We start from the raw sequence: 25,768 nt of genomic DNA on the forward strand, positions 1-25,768 counted from the left end.
GCAATGTAGGGCAACCCCCATCTCTATAAAAGTCAAAAAAAAATTAGCCAGGTGTTGTGGGACATGCCTTTGGTCCCAGCTACTTGGGAGGCTGAGGTAGGAGGATCACTTGGGCCTGGGAGGTCAAGTGAGCCATAATTGTATCACTGCATTCCAGCCTGGGCAACAGAGTGACACCCTGTCTCAGAAAACAAAAGAAAAGAAAACAAAAACTTGTCTCTATTTGCAGATGACATGATTGTCTACATAGAGGATCCTGAGGAATCTACAAAATAACTCTTAGACCTAATTAAGTGAGTTCAGCAAGGTTTCAGGATATAAGATAAACATACAAAAATGAGTTGTATTTCCACGTACTAACCATAAACAAATGGATACTGAAATTAAAAATACAATACCATTTACATTCACTCAAAAATACTTCAGTATAAATCTAACAAAGCATGCACAGGAGTTGTATGCTGAAAACTACACAGTGCTGATGAAAGAAATTAAAGGTCTCAGTAGATGGAGAAACATACCATATTCTGGGATTGGAAGAATCAACGTAGTAAAGATATCATTTCTCCCCCAAATTGATATACAGATTTAATGTAATTCCTATCAAAATCTTAGTAAGATTTTTTTGTAGACATAATAAAATTTATATGGAAAGGGAAAAGAACTAGACTAGCTAAAACAATTTTGAAAAATAAAGCAGGAGGAATCAGTCTGTAATATTTTAAGACATGTAACTACAGTAATCAAGACTGTGTGATATTGATGGAGGGATACATGTATAGATCAATGGAACAGAATGAAGGTTCTAGAAATAGACCAACAGAAATATGCCCAATTGATCTTTGACAAAATTGCAACAGCACTTAAATGGAGAAGGAAAGATAGCCTTTTTGACAAATGGTGCTAGGTCAATTGAACATCAATATTCCAAAAAAAAAAAAACAAAAAAAACCCAAAAAAACCACCTTGCTGTAAATAGCATACATTATATGAAAAATAACTCCAAATGTATCACGAACTTAAATGTAAAACATAAAACTAAAAATAATTAGAGAAAATCTTAGGGATTTAAGCCTAGGCAAAGAGTTCTTAGACATGACACCAAACGTATGATCCATAAAAGAATTGATAAGTTGGATTTCATCAAAATAAAAAATAAGCTCCAAGAAAGACCTGATAAAAGGATGAAAAGATAGACTACAGAGTGGGAGGAAATATTTGCAAACTACATATCTGACAAAGGACTGGTATCTAGAATATATAAAGAACTTGTTAACAGTAGAAAACAACCCAGTTAGAAAGTGGACAAAATACATGAAGGAACATTTCACTGAAGAGCATATACAGATGACAAATAAGCACATGAAAAGATGTTCAACATCAATAGCCACTAGGGAAATGTAAATTCAGACCACAGTGAGCTATCCCTGCATACCTATCAGAATGGCTAAAATAAAAAATAATGACAGCATCAAATGATGGCAAGGCTGTAGAGAAATGGAATCATTCATACTTTGCTGATGGTATGTAAAATGATACAGCTCCTCTCAAAAACAAAGACACTAAACATGTAACTACCCTATGACCCAGCAATTATACTCCTGGGCATTTATCCCAGAGAAGTGAAGATTTATGTTTATATAAAAACCAGTATGTGAATGTTTATAGGAGTTTTATTCATGATAGCCCATAACTGGAAACAATACGGCTATTCTTTAATGGGTGAATGGTTAGACAAACTGGTATATCCATAGCATGGAATACTACCCAGCAGTAAAAAGGAGGGAACTATTGCTACATGCAATGATCTGGATGGATCTCCAGATGAATTATGTTGAGTGAGAAAAGCCAATCCTGAATGGTTAAATACCATGATTCCATTTATATAACATTCTTGAAGTGACAAAATTATAGAAAGGGAGAACAGATTAGTACATGCCAGGGCTTGAGGGGGCAAGGGCAGGAAGGAAATGGATGGCTATAAAAGGCATCATGAGGCCGGGTGTGGTGGCTCATGCTTGTAATCCCAGCACTTTGGGAGGCCAAGGCGGGTGGATTGCTCGAGGTCAGGAGTTTGAGATCAGCCTAACTAACATGGTGAAACTGTTTCTACTAAAAATACAGAAATTAGCTGGGTGTAGTGGTAGGTGCCTGTAATCCCAGCTACTTGGGAGGCTGAGGCAGGAGAACCCAGGAGGTGGAGGTTGCAGTGAGCTGAGATTGCACCACTGCACTCTAGGCTGGGCGACAACAGTGAGACTCTATCTCAGAATTAAAAAAAAAAAAAAAACATCCTGAAGGGTCCTTGTGGGCATGGAAATGTTCTCTATTGACTGTATCAATGTCAACATTGCAGTTATGGTTTTGTACTGTAGTTTTGCGAGATGTTACTATTGGGAGGAAGTAGGGAAAGGGTACATAGGATTTCTCTGTATCATTTGTTACCTCTGCATATAAAACAATGGTCTCAAAATAAAAAGTTTAATTAAAAAACTATTTAAGAAAAAAAAAAAAACAACCCAGGATCTAAAAAGATCAGAGTCAGAATCACAAATACTAAGTACTGTAGCACTTTTGTATTTGGTAGTGTTCTGAAGTTCTGACTCAGTTTTTGTTATGAAATGGAGCCACATGGGCCCATGTGAGTGAGTCCCCATGCATAGGTGTATGATTGACTTTTTCTCTCAAGTGCTTCTAATTTGGGATGTTCTTCACTGTGTGCCCTTTGAGTGTCTCTTGCTTCTGGTTTTTTGCTAGACAAAAAACCAGTTTTTAAATGTCAGTACTAAGGTCTTTTCTGAGCACAGTTAACTTTTATGATTTCATTTATGCAGTGGGTTTTCACCTAAGGGCCATGGTATCTAGACACTAGACTCGTTTTTCCCAAGTGATTCTTCTTTGCCTGTGTAATAGAGATATTCATTCTCTTGTTCTCTTTTGCAGTAGAAACTCCAGTTTTGAGCTGGGCTCCTGAATGCCCACAGTAAAGGTTGTACTGCCCACATATCATTGTAGCTAGGTGTGCCTGTTTGACCAAGTATGAACCTTCTATTTAGATTAAGCCACAAAATAAATGGACCTATCAATTGGCTTTAACTTATGTTTAGTGAATAGGTAAAATAAAATATATAAAAGCTATGTGTTCTGGGTTGAATGTGTCCCCCACAAAAAGATATATTAAAGTCTTAACCCCTAGTACCTCAGAATGTGACCTTATCTGGAAAAAGGGTCTTTGCAGATATAACTAAGTTAAGGTGAGGTTATATTGGAGTAGAGTGGGCTCCTAATCCAATATGAGGAGTGTCCCTATAAGAAGGCCATCAGGTGAAGACACATACACACAGTGAGAGCCTCCTATGAAGACGAAGATTGAAGCAGTGAATCTACAAGCCAGGGACCAGCTGGGGCTGCAAGAAGCCAGGTGGAACACATAGAGCCGATTCTCCCTCATAGCCCTTAGAAGGAACCCACCCAGTGACACCTTGATTTTGGACTTTCAGTCTTCAGAACTGTGAGATAATAAATACATTTCTGTTGTTTGAAGCCACCCAATTTGTGGTGCTTTATTATAGCAGCCCTAGGAAACCGATATACTATGCTTTTGATATTGTTTTTAGGGTATTGTGGTTTGAATATTTGTGTCTCCCTCAAATTCCTATGTTGAGGCCTAGTCTCTGATGCAATAGTATTAAGAGGTGGGGCCTTTAGGAGGTGCATGAGGGCAGAGCTCTCATGATGGGATTAGTGTTCCTGGAAAAGAGACTTGAGGGAGTTTGTTTGCTCCTTCTAGTATGTGAGGACACAGCAAGAAAGTGCCATCTATGAGGCAGAGAGTGAGCTCTCACCACACACTGAATCTGCTGACACCTTGATCTTCGATTTTCCAGCCTCCAGAATGGAAATAAATTTCTTTTGTATATAAATTACAGAGTCTAAGGCAGGTGTCCCCAAACTATGGTCCGCGGGCCGCATGCGGCCCCCTGAGGCCATTTATCCGGCTCCCTGCCGCACTTCAGGAAGGGGCACCTCTTTCATTGGTGGTCAGTGAGAGGAGCACAGTATGTGGCGGCCCTCCAACGGTCTGAGGGACAGTGAACTGGCCCCCTGTGTAAAAAGTTTGGGGACGCCTATTCTAAGGTATTTTGTTCTAGCAGCCTCAACAAACTAAGACATGGGGTATTAAAAAAATGTGTTGAACATTCAGAGGCTTCTTATTCTGAGTCCTCAGATATTTGGACTGACTCTGCTTTCTTTTTCCAGGAAAAAATCTCACTGTATGAAACATAGACATTCTTCATTGCCCCAAAGCCCTTCCAACTTCCTTACGTTTTTATTGCTGGTTTGATGTGCTTGAATGCCAGCCAAAGTATAAGGTGAATGGTAGATGTAAGGACTGGGCGGTTTCCATGGAGACTTCTTGCAGGAGTCTTTCCTTTCTCAGTTCAACAGTTGTCAAGGAAACACCTAGTTTCAATTAAATAAATGTTTGTGGGGTCTGCCAGTTTGAGTGTCTCTTGGTAGGGGTATTTGGTTAAATTTCTTAAAGATCGTAATAAATTCTGAGCCGAGCCTTTTTAGATTCCGTTACAGTTATATTAGGCTTTTCTGTAACTTAGGGATGTTAATAGTCCTCTGTCTGAAGTGATCAGACTATTTATTTTCATATGCAGAAAATGTTGTTTTTGAGTCCTGGGGGAAGAAAACTGAGGTTTAGAGAAAGGCCAAAGCCAGGGAGCTGGTGTTACATGGCACATGACTATGCCCATGCTCTTTAGTATGTCCTGCAGGGTAAGAGATTCACGGGGCCTAACCTGTGTGAACTGTTTACAGCCTGTGGTGTTTGCTGGTTAAGCACTGTGTGTTCATTGCTTCTAGTTAGCTATTGTTGTATCAGTGGCTGAAGTTGGTGATGGTTCATGGAAATAGTGGTGAGAGCACAGATTCTAGGTATAAGCAATTCTAATAAAGGAGAATTCCCTAGGATTATCTCTATTGTGATACCCTCCCCATTGCGCTGTTTATCAAATAGTCAGGTATGGTATATCACAGAATTCTCACAATACTTTGCAATTCTTCCCATCAAGAGGTAGAGTCTGTTTCCCTATCCTTAGGATCTTGGCTGTCTTGTTGATTTGATCTGACCCTTGTGTGGGTTTTGATCCTAGGCGTGAGGTAGAGCTTCAGTTTTTTACTGCTTTAGGAACTCTGCCACCTTGTAAAAATGCCTGGCTGGCTTCCTGGAGGAAGAGAGACTATGTGGAGGAAAATGGCAGTACCCAGCCAACCCAATAGTTGACTGCAGAAGCATAAGTGACCCTCACCTGAGATCAGTGATGCCTGCCTTTGATCAGTATAATTGCCCAGCTGAACTCAGCCCAAATTATTGACCCCCAGAATTGTGAATTAAATAAATGCTGTTGCTTTAAGGCACTTAAGTTTTGGGGTGGTATGTTATACAACAGTAGATAATTGATACAGCGAAGTTTGAAAGCTCTGGAATGATCAAGGCTCACCTTTGACCTGTCCTCTATAAAACCCAGGGTTCTCAGTAACACAGTCCAGTTAATAACAGAGCTTGCCTATGGCTAATCTAAGCAGAAAAGCAGTTTATTGGCAAGATATTGGGTAGCTCCATCTTTCTTTTGGAAGACTGGGGACAAGGCTTGAAAACTGCACAACTAGGGGGCAGTACTGCTGGAACTACAGTCAGATAACCTCACAGAATTGGTAGCTACTGAATATTGGATGCCTCCACCTACACCACCAGCGTTGCCTGCATTGGACATTGAGAGTGGGGCTGCCCCTGGAACTGGATGTTGCTCCTGTCAGTAGAAGACAATCATCTACTATTCTTGCTGTTTTGCAGCACTCATTACTGATTCAGATGCCTGTATGCCGTGTGTTTATAGCAGCACAGTTCACAATTACAAAAATATGGACCTAGCCCAAATGCCCATCAATCGAGTGAATAAAGAAAAATATATTTTGCATGCATGTGTGTATTATATGTATATGTACACATATATGTACATATATACACATATACATATACACACATATATACACACATACATACACCATAGAATACTACTCAGCTGTAAAAATGAATGAAATAATAGCATTTGTAGCAACATGGATGGAGTTGGAGACCATTATTCTAAGTGAAGTAACTCAGGAATGGAAAACCGAACATTGTATTTTCTCACTTATAAATGGTAGCTAAGCTGTGAGGATGCAAAGGCATAAGAATGAAACAATGGACTTTTGAGCCTCAGAGGGAAGGGTGGGAGGAGTTGAGGGATAAAAGACTACACATTGGGTACAGTGTACATTGCTCAGGTGCTGGGTACATCAAAATCTCAGAAATCACCACTAAAGAACTTACCCATGTAAGTTCTTTATCCAAGCACCATCTGTTCCCCCAAAGCTATTGAAATAATAATAAACACAAAAACAAATGATTGCGTGGGTGGTGTCTGGCAGAACTTAGGTCCTGTGCCTATATCCTGATTGAAAAGAAATCAGGAAAGTGAGAATCTGACACTTTTAGCTTATTTAGCTGAAAGCAGGTGGAAAATTTTATAAACACTGGCAAGGGGTTCTGATATCAGGCAGCCAAAAGAAAAATGGCAAATGTTCATTAGTTTCTATTGTATACTCTGGTTAGCTCAGTTGGTTTCAGCACAGTTATGATGAAACCAGCATTGTGGTTTCTTCTTAAGTTTTATTGAGAGAAAATAATTCTGAGGTTGTTCCTCTTACACCTGCTCCCTCTCTCACAGATGTGTGCTGATAGCCATTTGTAAGGCCAGGAAATATTGGGGCCTAACTTGGATGTATCTCTGGCTGCTAAGGTACAAAGAGTATGTGTCTTTCAGTTGGTGGGCCCAGAGACTCCATTCACTGGCATCGTGTGCCATCTAAGAGAACTGAATGAATGGTATCTGTGTAAATCTAAGGGGTTGGCTATTTGCACAGTGAATTTGATTCATGTAACATTTATAATACAAATTGTTGGGCAGTAAGATCTTTCAATCCAGATGGCTTCTAGTTTTTGAGAATTTCTCTAATAAATTCTCTGAATTCTGAAAATCTTATTTGAAAAACAATTCATGTAGGATTCATTTAAATATTAGAAATAATACACATAAAGAGAAAAGCACAATGCCTAGAGAATGTGTAATAGACGTTCAATAAATGTTGATCATTTCCCTCAAACTTCTTAGATGCATACACCGCAATCAGATTAGAAACTCTTTGAGGACAGGGCTTGCTCTTTTTGTATTGAATCTCTCTCAGTTGTTAAGTGAAGACCCAATCCAATCCATTTTTTTTTTAATTGAGATAGTTTTGCTCTTGTTGCTCAGGCTGGAGTGCAGTGGTGCAATCTCGGCTCACCACAACCTCCACCTCCCGGATTCAAGTGATTCCCCTTCCTCAGTCTCCCGAGTAGCTGGGATTACAGGCATGGGCCACCATGCCTGGCTAATTTTGTATTTTTAGTAGAGATGGGCTTTCTCCATGTTCGTCAGGCTGGTCACAGGTGATTCCCCTCCCTCTGCCTCCCAAAGTGCTGGGATTACAGGCATGAGCCACCACACCTAGCCCAATCCAATTATTAAAATAATAAATGCACCTCTTGCCTCCCTGATATTCTGGCAGCTTCACTCTGAGGAGGCTGGCCTGGTTTAAAGCTGGCTGCTCCAGGGCACTAAAGCTGGAGACAGGCCCTTTCACCCTGTTCATAACTGTGGACAGTGAACTGTACTTGGGATAAAACATCTTGGGAGCAATAAAAACCTAGATCTAAGCTCATGCATTGTGGTGGGACTATCAATTTAGGGGGATGGGTAGATTGTATCAAATCAGTCAGTGGAAAGTTTAAGAAGATGAAATAGTGTCTGCAGGTGATTCCAGGTAGTAGGAAGAGATTTGCCTGACTCCTATGGATGTCCATCTGGCAAGCATTGCTCAGTGGCAAGAGATGTAAGAGTAGGGAAGGTTTATGGATTTGGATATCAGGAAAGTGCCAGCAGGTAGCTGGGGATGAGGTGCAGGACAAAGACAGATGAGAGCAAGACAAAGCCTTAGAGTGATGAGTATCTAGAGAGGGAAGAGGATGGATGGGTATACCTTGGACACAGAAGGGGGATTCAGTCATGGAAAGAGGTCAGTCTGGTTCATATAATGTGGCTGTTAGGTCAAAGGAGGGGCCAATAGCAAGACAGGTTTGGGGCATGGTTCTGGTTAGTTGGGGCAGAGCCCCTTCAAGCCATTTAGATTTGCCATGGTGATGCACGGGACCTGAAGGTGCTGGTTGTCATGAGATCTTGCTATGGGGAGAACAGTCATAAACAGGGCCCTTCCCCAGCTTTAGTGTGTCTTGGAGCAGCCAGCTTTGAATAGGGCCAGCTTCCTCAGAGGGAACTGCCAGAATGTCAGAGGGGTACATTTATCATTTTAATAATTGGATTGGGTCTTCACTGGGAACTCCATGAAGAAACCAAATTGATGAAGTCAGATTGCCTATCCCACCAACAATGGATATTTCTGGTATGAGTTTAGCTCTATGCTAGAGGATCTCAACTGATCTAGATTTGGGCCTGAGAGAGAGAACTTCAGTGTGATCTGAGACTGAACTTCCATTCATTCATTCCCCCAGGAAGCATGTGGAGGATCTATGTGTAATATACTGGTGTTCTGTTTACTTGAAATGCCTTTGCTTGCTCTGTTCCTCTCACTTAGGTACTTGTTTCTCTAATAAATAAATGTGAATATGTGTGTATGCATGTGTGCATAAAATATTAAGTATTCCATATAAAATATAGAATGGACAGAAACCAACAAACTTATAAAAATGCCAAATAACCTCAATCTGTAATTTTACTTTTGAAAAGCACTAAAAATGTCAATAAATGAATTGTCTGAAAAACCAATCCTTTGGCTGGTGAGATAAGTCTGAGTTGCCAGAACCAGTTAAAGCTTTATATAATTCTGGCAGTACATTTGTGTTCACCTGAGATTTCTCTGCCTCCAGCTGTACAAAAATTCTGTGATATGCAGAGCCTCGAAACCTGGGCCAGAATGCTAAAACTAATTTTCTTTTGTAATCTGAGCCGTATTTGTATTTTAACTCAGTTCTACTGTGAAGCCTGCTTTTGTATATGTGTGTGTTTACTTTATGTCATTAATTTCTGACATTTAAGTTAGTACCTGGCACATAGTCTACCCTCAGTAAATGTTAGTTCTTATTGTTGAGTCTACTGTTCTTTTCTTCTAAACTAGTGGGGTAGATGCTTCCTTTGTGCCTCAGTGGTTCACTCCCTTGCCTTCTTCCCCTCTTCTCACCCTTGAGTTATTAGATCCTGGTTTTATCCTAGGCAGGTGCCAACCCCAAGGAACTCCTGACTCTGTGGCAATGCATGCCTGCATGTGTGCAGCCAGCTGGGCAGCTTGGAAAGCCATGGTATTGACTTGCCAAAGAATGCCTAGTTTACAAAAGTCATAAGAGATCATTGTCATCAGCTGCTATTGGCACCTGTTATCCTTTCTGTTTCCGAAAAACAATCTAGGTGCATAATAAAAAAATCCATAGAATCACTTTGTCAAGCCTATGTATGCCCATCAATTATGCAAGAACCTCAGTTCCTACTTCTAATGAATTTTATATGGATTATCCCAGACCTTTCTGCCAGTTCTCTTAATAGCAGAGGAGAGAATACACCATGGGAGTCAGGGACAACCAAAGCAGCTCGTTTGAGTATAGAATTTCTTTGAATTCTCATCTTTAAGAACCATGCTCAGCTGAACGCAGTGGTTCATGACTGTAATCTTCCACTTTGGGAGGCCAAGGTGGGAAGAACACTGAAGCTCAGGAGTTTGAAGCTAGCCTGGGCAACATAGTGAAACTCCATCTCTATTTAAAAAACGGCATGCCAATTCTTATTTGTTTTTTTTAGCATATCTCTGGATTTTAATATAATCCTCCCAAGCAAAGGCTGAGTAAATTTCTGGTAGGCTGTGTTGTATTTCTCTTCGGCTTTCCTTCATGGAATAAGGTGATTACAAAATGACTTACCTGAGGTTCTATTTCTTGATATCCTATGATCAGGTGGCATCTCTGATCCCTTAAGACTTTAAACAATTAATTTGTTTGAATAGGTTGATAGAGTGACATAATTCAATATTCAAAGATACCGAACACACTGTGTAGGGGTTTTCATCATGCCATGAAGAGTTAAAATCCAGGATACATGTGTATTTTATTTTGTGAGCCTTCTTAGTTGGAAATCAATGGGATGGGTGCTGTGGGGAATGCAAAGATGATTTTTAAAATGCAGGACTTGCCCTCAAGAAACTTACAGTCTTGTAGGGGAATGTAGCAGGTGTACCGAGAATCATAGTAAAAAGTAGAAGTAGTATGTATCAGAAGGAGAGGTTGAAACCATAATTTTAGGTTTCACCCATAGAATTCCTTTTTATAGAATTTGTGCATCTCAAAAAAGCCCTGTACTCTATCTAGTCTTGTTACTGAAATAGCAGGGGTTTGGTCTAGGTCCTGTTGCTTGCCACAAAGCCAATCACTGAGACAAGAAGTATTGCCAAGAAAGAAGGCTTTAATCTGGTGCTGCAGCTGAGGAGATGGGAGTTCAGTATCAAATCCATCTCTCTGACTGATTAAAACTAGGGATTTATATAGCAGGGAAGGAATGTAACAGTGTGTAAGAAAACATGACCTAGAGAGGGGCAAAGAGGCCTCTGGTGCAGTGATTTGGTGAGTTTCAGTTCTTTGATACTTTTTCTGAGAGGCCTGAAGGTCCTTTCCTGAGGAAGGAACTCAGATAAAACAAACAAGTTTCAAGCTTTAAGACCAGAAGGGTCAGTTTCTATGTTTATCTAAAACAACTGTCTATGGGACTAGCTAGTTTCAGTCTGACTGCTAGTGCCAGTACATGAGACCAAGGGAGGTCAGGTGTCTTCTCCAACAGTCGCCCAGTTAGATAGTGCCACCTAGCAAAGATAGCTAGTTTTAATAAAGCAAACTACTGCTTTGTTCTGTTGCTTAGAAGAAAGAGTACTGCCTTTGTGAGTTAAATATGAGGTTAGTGAGTGGAGACTCTTGAAGCTTTGTTCAGCTGTAACCCAGGGTTCCCCAGTTTTTGGGGTATGTACTATGAAAAAGGACCTACCTTGTCCCTACAATTTTTTAAAAAAAATTAGCTGGGTGCAGTGGCACATGCCTCTTGTTCCAGCTACTCAGGAGGCTGAGGCAGGAGGATGGTTTAAGCCCAGGAATTCTAGGCTACATTGTGCCTAACTGTTGCACCTTCAGTTCTTGTTTCAAAAAGTTCCATGTAGAAGCTCAGTCTTGGAAAAGTAAAAGCCTGGTTAGATCCAGAGATGCCTGAGTTGCAGATGAATTTTGGCAGACTCTCCTTGTTACCATACTAAAACCCCATCCAGGGAGAAGCTTATTTGTCATTTTCTATACATGTAGGTAGAAGCATGATTGGTGTCTGCACTCCTTTACTCCACCTCTGTGTACAATGACTCAGCTAATCAGCCCAAATAAAAGCCTTGTTTTCATCTTTGTTTGGGGAGGCACTGCTTTGGGGAACTATCTCCAGTGACTTCCTTACTTGTTGCGAGTAATAAAACCCCCTTGCTGTATCCTCCTTGGTTGGGGTCATTGGACTATAACCTGCCAAGTGATTGAACCCACCCATTGTGTGGATAACAAAATCCTGGTGACCCAAATGGGACTGAATCCCACTTGGATACTTTGTTTTGAAATTATAACAGATAGAAGGGGAATGGTTCTGGGGTATGTTTTTAATATTTCTTGCTAACTTGGTGTTAGGTTGTATTCTTTACAACTTTTCTGATTTTATTTTTAATAGATAATAATGGCCGGGTATGGTGGCTCATTTCTATAATCCCAGCACTTTGGGAGGCCAAGGTAGGCAGATTGCTTGAGTCCAGGAGTTCAAGACCAGCCTGGGAAACATAGGGAGACCCCCCCCCCCAACTCTACAAAACATAAGAAAAGTAGTCAGATATGATGGCATGTGCCTGTATTCCCAGCTATTTTCAGAGGGCTGAGGTGGGAAGATTACTTGAGCTTGGGAGGTTGAGGCTGCAATGAGCTGTGATTGCACCACTGCTCTATAGCCTGGATGACAGAGTGAGACCGTGTCTAAAAAAATAAAATGGATGATATATCCACATGATTCAGAATTGAAGAGGTACAAAATAATATGCAGTACACTCTGTCTCCCCAAAAAAACAAATAAAAACAACAAAAAAAAGACAAAAACAAAAAACAAAAAGCAAAAAAACTCTTTCTCCCCACTGTGACTTAGTTACCTTGTGTTCTTCCCTGAAGGCATCCAGAAGCCAATTTTGTTTGTTTCAGCTTCTGGAGATGGCTTATGAAAATATAAATAAATTCATCTATATTCAACACTCTTTCAGAAGAAATGATACCTACTATACAACTGCTTTCTGTGCACCTTGCTTTTTTTTTTTTTTTTTTTAATACTTTGGCCTGATGATTTTTCTATATTGGCATGAAAATAACTTCCTTTTTCTTTGTTAATTGGTGGTTTTTATGGCAAACAACTGAATCCAGCCTAGATGGTTAAGTCAAAAAGGGATTAGGATTTTAGGTAACTCATGGAACCCTTTGGAGGGCTGGAGGAACAGGCTGGCATCTGAGTGCACAGAAACAAAGCCCCAAGGCACACATAGTATTAGTATTAAGTGGAAGCCACCCATGCTGCTGCCTCCACTGAACAGCAGATGCTAGGTATTTGATATGAGTGCAACTGCTTCTACCTCCACTCCTGCACAAGGAAGGCAGCCTAGTAGTGACACCTGCAAAAGCAGAAGCTCTGAGCAGAGCCTCTTGCCTTACATTTCTCACTTCTGTAGCAAAGTCTGGTGTGGATGTGTCTGATTAGTGGAGGCTAGGTGACACATTTGCATCTTAGCTTCAATCGAGTCTGGGAATTTTATTCTCAACTTTTAAACTGGGAGGTGGGACTTGTAATAGGTAAAATTTCTACAAATAGAGAAGGACTTCAAAAGATGATGGAGTCACAGATATGGCAAATGTCCACTAGAGCCGCTTAGAATTCCATTGTGTGGATCAACCACAATTAATTAAACTAATATCTTAGATGGTGGACCTCTAAGTGTTTTCTAGTTTTCTAGTCTGTGACTTAGGCAATACTGTATTAATGACCACATGCATATGTCATTTTGCTAATGTAAAATGGAATATGAATTTTTAGCTGTAGAATTGCTAGATCAAAAAGTAAATTTTAATTCTTATGGATATTGCCAAATGGTTTCTGGATGCTGTACTGATCCTTGCTTCCACTAGTGATGTTCCCAATTTTTTTTTTTTGCCCAGAGTCTTCTCCTTTTTTAGATTACATCTGAGCCAGAGTGGCAGGCTGAGTCTTCCCTGCTACTGGAGTGAGTTTTGGGCCTTGGGCCAAGAATGCTGACAAATCAGATCTGGGCCATAACCTAGGCCAGTATAGCTTGTATTTAGCATCTGGACTGGATTTGGCTTATAGTTTATTGTAGGCTTACTAGACCTAAATTAAATGGCATCTTGTGGGATTTAAAAGATAACATAGCTTCCAAAATTGATTTGCAAGGTAGGAGTAGCTTACATCTTGGATCATTATGTGTTCACAGATGCATAAAGATGTTTTCAAAGAATGTTTCTAAAGAATTATAACACCCTTTCTCTTTAAAAAAGCAAAATTTTATTTCTTTTTTTTTTTTTTTTTTTTTTTTTTTTTTTGAGACGGAGTTTCGCTCCTGTTACCCAGGCTGGAGTGCAATGGCGCGATCTCGGCTCACCGCAACCTCCGCCTCCTGGGTTCAGGCGATTCTCCTGCCTCAGCCTCCTGAGTAGCTGGGATTATAGGCACGCGCCACCATGCCCAGCTAATTTTTTGTATTTTTAGTAGAGACGGGGTTTCACCATGTTGACCAGGTTGGTCTCGATCTCTCGACCTCGTGATCCACCCGCCTCGGCCTCCCAAAGTGCTGGGATTACAGGCTTGAGCCACCGCGCCCGGCGCAAAATTTTATTTCTAATATGTGAATAGAATATGGGAGCTGGTGTGTGAAGGTGTGCGTGTCTGGAGACGGGACCTGAAACAGTCGAGGCAAGAGCAAAGAATCTGGATTTTGCTAGCTGGAGCAGAGGGATAGTAGAAAATAGGGGTGCTTTTGGAGAATTCTTTCAGGCCCTCCCACTAAGAGTTTTTACATTGTTAAATATTTCTAAGGAAACCTTTAATAATACTTGAAAGAGAAAAGCTTATTTAAACTTTTGAATAGTTCTGAAAATTTATTAGATTTCAGCCAGGAAAGAAAGTATTATTTCAGGCAAACTGGAGCATGTGTGGACTGGTTACTCAGCACAGTAACCTAATCTTGCAGAATTAGGTAGGAGGGAAGCTATTTTAGTGGCATTCACCCTCCTTCCAGAACTTTGTTCATATTTCTCCCAAATGGTCGGTGAATTTTTCTGATTTGTATCCAGCATCCCAGCCATTTAATGTACATCTGTAAGCTGTAAGGAAGCTGATTTCGTCTATTCCTTTTTTTCCCTTCTCTTGCCTTCCACCTGAGAAAACACTAGTCCATAGGTTCTTATTCTTTATTAGGAATTTGCACAATACGTAACCTAAGATGGATCCAGCTGGAAGTGTTACAGGTTTGGAATTTAGACTAAAGAAAAGGGGTAGAATCTTTTCATTTTTTTCCCTTTATTTTGAAGAAAGCTCAGTGATTTGTACTGTTTGAAGGAACAATGATATAAAAGATCTCCACTAATTGAGTATCTGGGATAAACTTTGTTTTTTATTTCCACCTTATTTTCTTTAGATACCATTAGACATTTCTACCCACAACTTAGAGCTTTTCCATGAAGACTTTAAATTTAGAAAACTTTAAAACTTGATGAATGAAAAACACCTTTTAGAACTAACCTGTTGCATTTTTTTGGTTGTTTTTAATTCAGAACTCCTAGACTTGTGAGGCTCTATGTGTAAGTTCCAAAGGCTTATAATTCTTTTCTCTTCCTTGAGGCTTGAATATTTCAGAATGTTGTTGGCATGTCTCTTGGAGGTTTGGTGTACAAAAAGCAAGAAAAGTAACCTATGGGCTTTACTCACTTGTGTGTATGTATTCTACTTTGGCTCCAAAGCAATGATTCTAGTGGTGATATGGGACCAAGGGACAGTTTTCAAGGTAAATAAGGTCATTTGCTAATGTCAGCTTAAGGTCTTAGTCTTCAAGTACCATAAATGTTTTACCAGCAATTTCAGTTATCTGTAGTAAAGAGCTTTCCAGTTTGACATGGTAGTTATGGTAATGGAACAACTGAAAGTTAGCTTGATAGAAAATTAACAATCACAGAAAATACAGTTGTTATTTTTTTCATATACCAAGGATTACTATTTTTTTTCTTTTTTAAAAATAGAGATGGGGTCTTTCTATGTTGCCCAGGCTAGTCTTGAACTCCTGGCCTCATGCAATCTTCCTTGAGGCCTCCCAAAGTGCTGAGATTATAGATGTGAGCCATTGTGCCTGGCCTACAATTTCTTAATATTAGGAGTTATTCTGCAAGACCACTATCTTGATGTTGGAACTATACTAATGTTGATGTGTTTTTTTCCATGTGTGGGATATCTTAAGATGTGTAAGATGTGTAATATATATATTCACAATAAAGACTATGTTATAAAACTCAGAGATATTTTATTTTTGAGGGTATGTTTCATTCACTTGATTGAGAATTTATTGACTGTATCTTGGGTGGCTATCCTTATGCTAGGAGATGAATGGAAGTTACCCCCTGCCCTTGAAGAGAAGACATTTTCATGGGAAGCAGAGATAAGCAGATAATTATAATGTGATAAATTTGGAAATAGTCACAAAAAATTTGAATATGGAGATTTTGAAAAGCACGCACCCATCACCAAACTTAACAATTACTAACTCTTGGTTATGCTTCTTTCACCCATGTGCCACACCTCCTCCCCTTCCTCCTTTTATTTTGAAGCAAGTCTAAGACAGTGTATCGTGTGATGGACATTAACAGATACTTGGATAGAGTACTCTGAGAGTATATTGGGAAAATAAGCTGTATCAGGGAGGTGGAAAGGAGCTACAGAAAAGTAACATTTGAGTTCAATCTAGGTGGGGAGGAGGATGTTATTGTTCCAGGTGATGGGATGGAAACTGACAATTATTACAATGTCTTAAAAAATGTGTGTATAGAACTTTTTTGTTCCTCCGAACTGAGCACCCAAGATGTAATTTCAAAGATTAGGATATTGTTTTGCCTGAGGACTTTATAAAAATAATTAATTCACTTTTAATTTAGATAAACGAATAATCCGTGAATAGTGGTAATGACTAATCTGCTCTCTTTTCACCCTAGTGACTTTCTAGACTTTGAACATTAGCATCCACTCCCTGAAAAAGTCACTCTCATTTGTAACCAGAGCAACAGCTAGCCTTTGTCACCTTTATTTTTCTCTTTGGAAGAGGAGGAATAATCAGTGACTCACTTCTGAAACATCATGCATAGGTAGAATTTAGTAATCTGAATCAAAAGCCTCCCTGCAAACGAAAGGAAGAGGAAATTGACCCCTGGGTACACATGGGTTCTCAAGGGACTTTTTTGATTAGCCACTGGATGAAACCCTTGAGATTTCCTCACGTATCTTATCTCATTTTCCTGTGGTGAAATTGGGTGTTGAGCATTGTTTTTCTTGTCTGTTCTCAGATCACAGAACTGTGTGGTGCAAAGCGGGTTGGTTATTTTGGTCCAACGCAATTTTACATTGCCCTGAAATTAATTGCTGCAGCACAATCTGGCCTCCCGGTGCGGATAGAGAGTATTAAATGTGGTGAGTATCTCACATTTGTATGTTTTATTGTCCCTGGAGAGTTGCTCATTTATAAGAACCATTTTTAGTGGGTTTAAACTTTTGTGGAATTTCTCCTTGCTTCTTCCAACTCTTCTGCAAAACAAAATAAGAAAACTTAGCAGGTAGGTAGCTTAGTTTCTTTCTTTTTTAAATGGGGGAAAAATTCAGAGAGTAAGCTGAGATTAGTTCATTTTAACTGATTTACAGTTAAAATAGATTTTATTCTTTAGCAGGATGAGATTGGGCCAGGAATTCTAGAGCCTGTGGGAAATAATCACACTGAGTTTAATTTTCCACTTGAGGTATCTATAATGTTATTGAAGGCTCTGTTAGGGATTAGGGGAAGAGTAACAAGGGAGTTTGAGTGGAATCATGCCTTTTCTCTGTTTCCCATCCCTGCCAGTGCTCAGCCTTTAATTCTCAGTTCCCAAAGCACTATTCTGATGCTAGTAAGTTCTACCAAAATTTTGGCAGAATGAATTTATCTTCTTAAAGTTCTGATTTAATATTTTCTTATCTTGCCATCTCTGCCCTCAACCCACTATATGCTTGAGCACTTTCTACAATTTAAACAAAAAGCAAAGCCCCCAACTATTAGCGATATTTCTACTGCCTCAGGATTGGTTTTAAAAATCTGTGAAAAAGATGGTTATTCAAGGGATGTACCAAGGTCCTCTGATAATTCACTGTGATACAGATTACTTTCATATGTCCATACAGGTACACAGAAACTTTTTTTTCCTTTTTCTCATTCTGAGATTAAAAACCTCTTTACTATTCACACCTGTCCTGTGAAGTCTGATTGACATACAAGTGGATTCAGGATTTATGGCCAGCTCATGGAAACCACATAGGACAATCCAAATGGCTGAAAAGATTGCCATAGATGGCTGGCTGTGGAAGACCAAGCCCTTCACACTAACCAATCAGGAGGTGGCAGTCATCATGCTAATCTTTATTAGGGGGCTATCGTGTGCCAGACACTGTTTCATTTAGTCCTCATGACACCCTACTAGATTAGGTATTTGTGTCAGTTTGCATTGCTTAGGATAAGCTGCGATAACAAATGCTGTTCACAATGTCAGTGCCTCAACAAGATGGAGGTACATTTCCTACTTTGCAGTGGGTCACTGTGACCCAGGGCAGCTGCCCTCTGTGTGGTGACTATGTGATACTAGCTGCTTTATCTTGTGGTACCTCCAATACAACACCTGTTCCCCATCTCACCCTAGTAGTTAAACACTTTGGCCTAGACATGACTGAAGTTATTGCTGCCCACATTGTGTTGGCCAGAACTTGTCACATTAATCTGCTTCAATGCAGAGCAGATGGGATAACACAGTTCTCTCCTGTGCCTGCAAGGAGAGGACAACTGCAAGTCTCTACTGTGGTGCTGCTGTTGTTCGTATCTTACAAATATGGAAGTTTGAACATTAGGGAGGTTGAGTAACTTACCTAAGAAGATAAGGTTAGTAGAATTTGGAGCCAGGATCTACTTCCAGTCCCCATGCTCTTAATTTCTATGCAAAATAGCCTTGTTTCAATTTTTTCTATTTAGTAAGATGCTGATGGTAATCTGTTATCATGTAATATTTTCTGAATGGGGAAAATATCGGACTCGAAAGGCATCCCTTGGTATGACAGAATTTGGTTCTTTGGAATAGGTTTCTTGATGGAGTGTCATTTGACAGGCAGGCTTAATGTTCATTGCTGCAAGACATAGCGGTCATTTGCTTTGATTAGTTGAAAGTTACATCACATTGAATTTGGATTTGTGGTAGGCACTGATAGTTTTTATTTCATTGTAAATTATCATTACACTTTATTATAGTATCTTCCAATTTTTTGTTCTGGGAAAGTTAGAGCTGTTTTATTGTATACAGAATAAACTTTTGTTGTTTATTTTAAGTTAGACTTAAGTCTTTTACCTGATTTGTGCCCAGATTGGCAGCTAAATTTCCTGAGGGCAGGGAGCAGGATTGTTGAAGTTATCACTTGGGTAAAGGATTAACAGTTTATCACAAATATAAGGCTTTCTCAGTTTTGTTTTATAAACCCATTGCTGCCTTTTACCTCTGAAGATTTACATATATCCAGAGTTAATGCTGAATTATCTTCCTTCATTTAAAGATTGATCAAATATAAATTATTTGCAGTTAGCATATGTTGAAGAAGAATTAGGGCAAGATTGGGCCAAACTTTCAGCTGTCACTTAGAATTTTCCAGTTTGTTGCTTGAAATCTATTAGCTTAATGCCTGATGACACAAATCTTGAAAGCCAAAGAGATCACTGCGAGAACCTAATATGAAAGGGGGTGCTAGCCTCATCACACCCAGGGCATCATATCCAGGGAGTTGTGGATGGATACCCTTATGTCATGAATAACATGCACCTGTGTGAATATGCGTGACCCTCTAACACCCAGTCCTTTCCGTTTTGGTGAATGCCACCAGCATCCACAGTTGCACAAACCAGAAACCCAGTAGTCATCCTGGATTCCTTCTTTACCCTCACCTCTTAATAGAATCCATCAAAAATCCTAGCAGTGTGGCTCCAAACTCACTGCCTGTTGCCTCTATCTCTTTGTCCCTACTAAACCAGGCAACCTTCAACTACTTACCTGGATATCACAATGGACTGGCTCCCTAGCCCCTCCTCTTGTCTCTATTGTGATCTCTTTTCCCACCTTTTTTTTTTTTTTTTTTTTTAATTTGAGAGAGACTCGCTCTGTCACCCATGCTGGAGTGTGGCACGATCACAGCTCATTGCAGCCTTGACCTCCTCAGTGCAAGGGATCCTCTAGCCTCAGCTCCCCTCCCCCGCCCCGAGTAGCTGGGACTGCAGGCATGCGCCACCATTCCCTATTAATCCTACTAATTTTTGTATTTTTTGTAGAGATGAGGTTTTGCCATGTTGTCCAGGCTGGTCTCGAACTCCTGAGCTCAAGCAATCGGCCCGTCTCAGCCTCCCAAACTGTTTTTTTGTTTTGTTTTGTTTTTTTTTTTTTGAGATAGGGCATCACTCTGTCGCCTCGGCTGGAGTGCAGTGTGCAATCATGGCTCATTACAGCCTCTGCTTCCCAGGCTCATATGATTCTCCTGCCTCAGCCTCCTGAGTAGCTGAGACTACAGGGATACACCACCATGCCTGGCTAATATATATGTCTTTTTGTAGAGATGGAGGTGTTTTGTGATGTTTCCCAGGCTGGTCTTGAGCTGCTGGACTCACCTGACTCTCCTGCATCAGCCTCCCAAAGTGCTGCGATTATAGTCATGAGCTGCCATACTCAGCCTCTTTTCCTACTTTTGAAAGTATGATCTTTTCAAAATGCACAGCAGATTATTCCATCTTCCTCCTTTAAAGCCTCCAGTAGTTTGCTTGTTGTACTTTGTACAACATTCAAAGTTCCTATACGGATCTGTAATGCCCTACACAATCTAGTTCTTGCCTACTTTTCCATCCTGATCTCAAACCTCAACCCCTTGCTCGCTACCTGTTCCCCAGTCTCAGTGGCCTTCTAGCCATTTCTGGGTGACCTTTTTCCTGCTGTAAGCCATATGCCCATTTTATCTTGTGGTCTTGGGTTCCTGGGGATCTGTTCTTCGTTTCTGCTTCCCCTGGCTGGCTCCTTCCCAACCTTCAGGATTCAGAGCCTGTCCCTACTATCCTGCCTAAAGTAGTTCTGTCAGATTCATTAATTCATGAAGGAACTAGCAGGTGGTAAAACTGGTTCAAGAGAGTATAGAGAGTCAGACTTATTTATAGTCATAGAAAGAAAGGATACTGAAATAGAATTGCTAAATTAGGTATAAACCTGATTAACACCCTACAGGGTAATACAAGTACAACATGGCTGTTGTATTTTTTTCTAAGATGAACATATTTGCATTGCCATCAGACAAGAATTACTTGTTAGCTAACAGTTTTTTCCAAGTTAATATCTACCCTTTCAGGATTATCAAATGCCCAACCAAGAGTAAACAATAAGTCAGAGCAGAAGTCCATATCCCTAGGAAGTGAGGTGATCCTAGGGTGGGCCTGCTGGTTAATGCTTCTGCAGGGCAATCTCCTCCCCACTTTGTTCTTTCCCAGCATCTGTTTCCTGATAGTACTTAGCAGAGTTTGTAAATATTCCTTACAGGTTTCACTAGTTTTTTGTCTGTCTTCTTCACTTTTCCAGCTTACATAAGCTGTGGGGGAAGAGGATCTGGCGCCCCTTGCATTGTGAGGCATTATAGGCACTCAGTGTGTATTGGTTGAATGAATAAGTGAAGAGATGCCTGTTTATGCATGGGGAGGGTGTCTTAATCATCTGTCATTCTTTAGTCTAAAACGATTGGAATTTGGATTCTCCTGGAACTCCAGAGGAGTTTTTACAGAAGTCATCTCAGTCTGCATATCATCTTTCTCAGGCACTGATTTTCAACCTTGTCTGTACTTGAGAATCACCTGGAGAGCTTTAAATATAAAGTAAAAAATACAGATGCCTGGGTCCATCTCCAGAAATTCTCATTTCATTTGTCTGAGATCCAGTCTGAGCATCAGGATTTTTAACAGCTTTCCAGGTGATTCTTATATGGAGACAAGTTTGAGAATGAAAGCTGCATCAAGCATTTTCAAGAGCTTTGCTTAAACTGTGTATCTGTGTGTGTGTGTGTGTGTGTTGCGCGCGCACGTATGGTTATAGTAGCTGCAACTGGACTAGGGTGCTGCACGGCACTAGGTATCTCTCTAGCTCCACCCTAGTCTGAGCTGGGGTTAAACAGATGGTAAAACAGCTTACTTGGAAGGCAGAAAAAAAGAAGGTGAAAATTGAGGACTGGTAGAGAATTTCTGATGAGGAAATCATGTGGTGAACATTTGCCCTGGGACCTGCTGTTACCTTTCTTTCCAGGGTCTGAATTTGAGCACATGTGAGGACTGAGGGAAGGTTAGGAGGGACCTAGAGTAGGGTTTCTCATCATTTTTGTGCCAGGAGCCCCCTTGGCAATCTGAAACGTGTGGACCCCTTCTCAGAATGATTTTTTAAATGCAACAAAGACACAGGATTATAATGGAAACCAATTATACGAAAATAATCACTAAAATAGTTAAAAGAAATTGTTATAAAACAATATACGTGCTTCTAGGCCTGGCGCGGTGGCTCATACCTATAATCCCAGCACTTTGGGAGGCCGAGGTGGGCAGATCACTTGAGGCCCGGAGTTCAAGACCATCCTGACCAATATGGTAAAACCTCGCCTCTGCTAAAAATACAAAAATTAGCTGGGCCTAGTGTCACATGCTTGTATTCCCTGCTACTCAGGAGGCTCAGGCAGGAGACTAGCTTGAACCCAGAAGGTGGAGGTTGCAGTGAGCAACCACCCCCCAAACCCCAAAACATACATGCTTGTTTATTAATGCATTAAGTAAAACATCTAACAGTGATTGAAATAACCACTACTTTTTAAAAGTAGTAATATGCATAAATAATACTTAAAGATGTCTACAACCGTAATGTGATATAAAAATACCTGATCTGATAGGTAACAAAGTTACAGGTATTGCTAGTGATACTATAATGGCTTATTGCCTATATTCATAATGGGAAGAAATGCTAAATTTCAGTTACAGTAGGGAAAATAGGGATTTTTTTTTTTTTTTTTTAGTCAATGTGACAGACCCCATGATTTCTTTTCAGTAGTCCCTTTGGGAGCCTGTGAACTCTGATAGTGCAATAGCATGATTCATGTAGGCTCTGGGGCTGTGTTCCCCAAACTGGTTTATGGTCTGGTTGCAGTCTGGCACAGTTTGCAGTGGAAGGAGAGAGAATTGGGACAAAAAGTGAGTCATTTATGAAACTAAATGTAGTGAAATCTAAGTTTAGGTTTTTTTTTTGAGTTCCTCTTGCTAAGTGTTCTTTATGAAATTGATAATGGGTAGTAGTTTGGGGTAAGATTCTTGATAAGATAAAATGTTGGCAGCTTTATGTTGGCTTTCTTCATTTTTGTTGCTGTTGTTGTTGGGGGAGAAATTTTTCCTATTTTGTGAAATCCCAAAATTTGTGAACCACTGTTGTGGTAACGATTCTACTGCTAAGAAGATAGTGAGGCAAATCATTGAGTTCCCTTTGACTCCACCCTTATCTGTAAAACAATTGTTCTTAACTCAGCTGATTTTTGGCAATGTGAGGAGACATTTTTGGTTGTCCCAGCTGTGGAGGGGGACTGACTAGCATCTAACCTGCAGAGGTCAGGGATGTTGTTTAACACCCTACACTGCAGAGGACAAGACCTCCTCTTCCAACAACAACAAACTTATCTAGTCTAAAATATCAGTAATGTTGAGACTGAGAAAGCCTTCTGTAAAATAAGGATAAAGACATAGGAAGTCTAATCCTGACGGCTTGCTTCCTGTGCTCTAGTTTTGTTTGTTTGTTTGTTTGTTTTTGTTTTAATATCATACAAGAAAGGTAGAAGGATTTTGCAGCATTGAGTCCTATTTCTGTGGCTTTGTTTTCAAACAAGAATTATTTTATTCAAGGAAAGATGAAAGCAGATATTCTCTGGTTGAATTGAGGGTGGGGGTTCCTGTGCTTTGCCTATTCGACAAACCCTCCCTATATCTTAGGGCTAGGAGAGAAATCTTTTGAGTGTGACAACCAGTTTGTTAACTCATAGAAAAGACTCTTCCGCCCAAGGGTGAAGAAAGAAGCCTAGGAGGTAAGGTTGTAGCTGGCTATGTGTTTGTGTGTGTGTGTGTGTGTGTGTGTGTGTGTGTGTGTGTGTCTGTGTCTGTCCGTCCGTCCATACAGAGTCTCTATTTTGAGCACTAAATACTATGTTGGGATGTCCCATTAAGCTAAGGTCAACTCATCCTTTCTGATGAACGTTCAACCCAATCCCCCTTTCCTTTTTTTCCTCAGTGATTCCTTTGGCAATTTCCTTTACCCCCTCTCTCAGCCCTGCTACAGGGACACAGAGCTGCTTTGGACAAAGTTCACCTATGCGGGTTCACCTATATGGCTGGGCACTTGTGTTTTCTAGGGGTTCTGTCCCTCTAGACTATACCCCTATTGTTAGCTCTATTGTTGTTCCTCCCCAAAGGTTCTCCCCAACCTTCTCAGCTGTGGATTACCACCTTATTTATTTGCAAAAATATTTGTTGTAGGATTCTTTGACAATCCAGTAAAAGCTCTGGATCTTAGCAGGAAAATATACTTTACATTATGTAAAGAATATTCCCTTCAATGTCAGGGGTTTCTGGACCCTTATGGCCTGTTCGTGGAGCCCAGTGAAGAGCCCTTCTTCAGAGAAATGCAGTGTATGGGATGGATATAGAGGATATGTTGGAAGAGGCATAGTGGTGAAATTGAAGACCAGAGAGGTAAAATTAAGGGGATACTCCTTGCTAGCAGCAGAGCCCAGTGGATTGTGGACCTCTTAACTCACTCCTGGGATTAGGAAATTTAACTTATTAACCATCCTCCTCTGCCAAAAATTTATAAGATCACCCTTCCCGTTGTAACCTCCACCCCGCCATCCACCTATTACCTACTCATTTCCTAATTGGCAAGATGCATTTCAGATCAGTGGGTAGACAGGAGGATAATAGGAGACTAGATAGCTTTGATTACCCAGGCCTGGGTTGATAACATTGGCCCGGTGTTTGTTGTTGTTGTTGTTGTTGTTGTTTTTTGATTTTCCCCAAAGTAACTTCAGGAAAATGTAGGGATAGTTTCACTTTGGAATTGTAGAAAATTATTGTCATAATTCTTTGTTAACCTATAAGTAGCTGGTATAAGTGAATAGGTTAACAAAAAGTAGTGGGAGAGAAGGGAGCCAGGAATCAGGAGTCAAGAATTTTTGTTAAGGTAATAACTCTGCCACTGTATCGCTGCATGACTGAGACAAGTCTTGTTCTCCCTTTCCTGGGCTTATTTCCTCACCTGCAGGTTTTCTCTAGGTCATTTTCTGAAATGGCACAGTTTCATGCTAAATGTTCAAATTTGTACTTGAAAGAATTTTAATACTCAGGATGGCAATATAGCCTTGTGGCTGGGAATGGAGGTCCCAGCAATAGGCTACCTCATTTTGAATCTTTCCTTCATTACCTTTTATTTGTGTGGCCTCAGGCAAGTTTCTTAATTTCTCTGTTTCAACTGACTCACTGGAGGAAAAGATATACCAACAGCACCTGCGTTATAGAGTTGTTGTAAGCACAAAATCAGGGAATCCCTTGTCAAACATTACAGAAAAGCTATGTTATTTAATATGGTAGTCACTTGCCACATGTGACTATTGAGCACTTGAAGTGTGGCAGTGTGGCTAGTGTGACCGAGAAACGGAATTTTTAATTAAATTATTTAAATGAAAGACTTCAAACACTGTAAAATATTTTCTGTTAAATGGAATTTTATTGATTTAGTAGGACCATACTTCACTTCAACCACTGAATTCTGTAAGACAAGGATTAGCAACCTTTTTCTATAAAGGGCCAGACCGACTTTGTGGAAAGTATGATTTTGGTCACAACTACTTAACTCTGTTGTTATAATATGAAAGTAGCAATGAACAACATGTAAACAGAGGAGCATGGCTGTGTGCTAATAAAACTTTATTTATGAACACTGAAATTGGAATTTAAAAATTTTTTATTTTTAATTTTTGAGACTGAGTCTCACTCTTATCACCCAGACTGGAGTGCTACAGTGGCATAATCTCAGCTCACTGCAACCTCTGCCTTCTGCATTCAAGCGATTCTCCTGCCTCAGCCTCCTGAGTAGCTGGGATTACGGGCATTCATCACTATGCCTGGCTAA

The 25,768-nt window shown here is 40.2% G+C and overlaps 1 protein-coding gene across 6 annotated transcripts in view; it reads left to right on the top strand.

Moving 5' to 3' along the window:
* REPS2 (RALBP1 associated Eps domain containing 2) overlaps positions 1-25,768 on the top strand; it is a 219,914-nt gene that overhangs the window by 46,048 nt on the left and 148,098 nt on the right. For all 6 annotated transcript variants that reach the window (XM_003924137.4, XM_039475603.2, XM_039475602.2 and 3 more), the window contains exon 2: positions 16,823-16,946. In XM_003924137.4, coding sequence (XP_003924186.2) covers positions 16,823-16,946 — 124 coding nt within the window. The remainder of the gene's footprint in view (positions 1-16,822; positions 16,947-25,768) is intronic.

The sequence above is a fragment of the Saimiri boliviensis genome, chromosome X (genome assembly GCF_048565385.1).
Source record: "Saimiri boliviensis isolate mSaiBol1 chromosome X, mSaiBol1.pri, whole genome shotgun sequence".
Classification (NCBI taxonomy): domain Eukaryota; kingdom Metazoa; phylum Chordata; class Mammalia; order Primates; family Cebidae; genus Saimiri; species Saimiri boliviensis.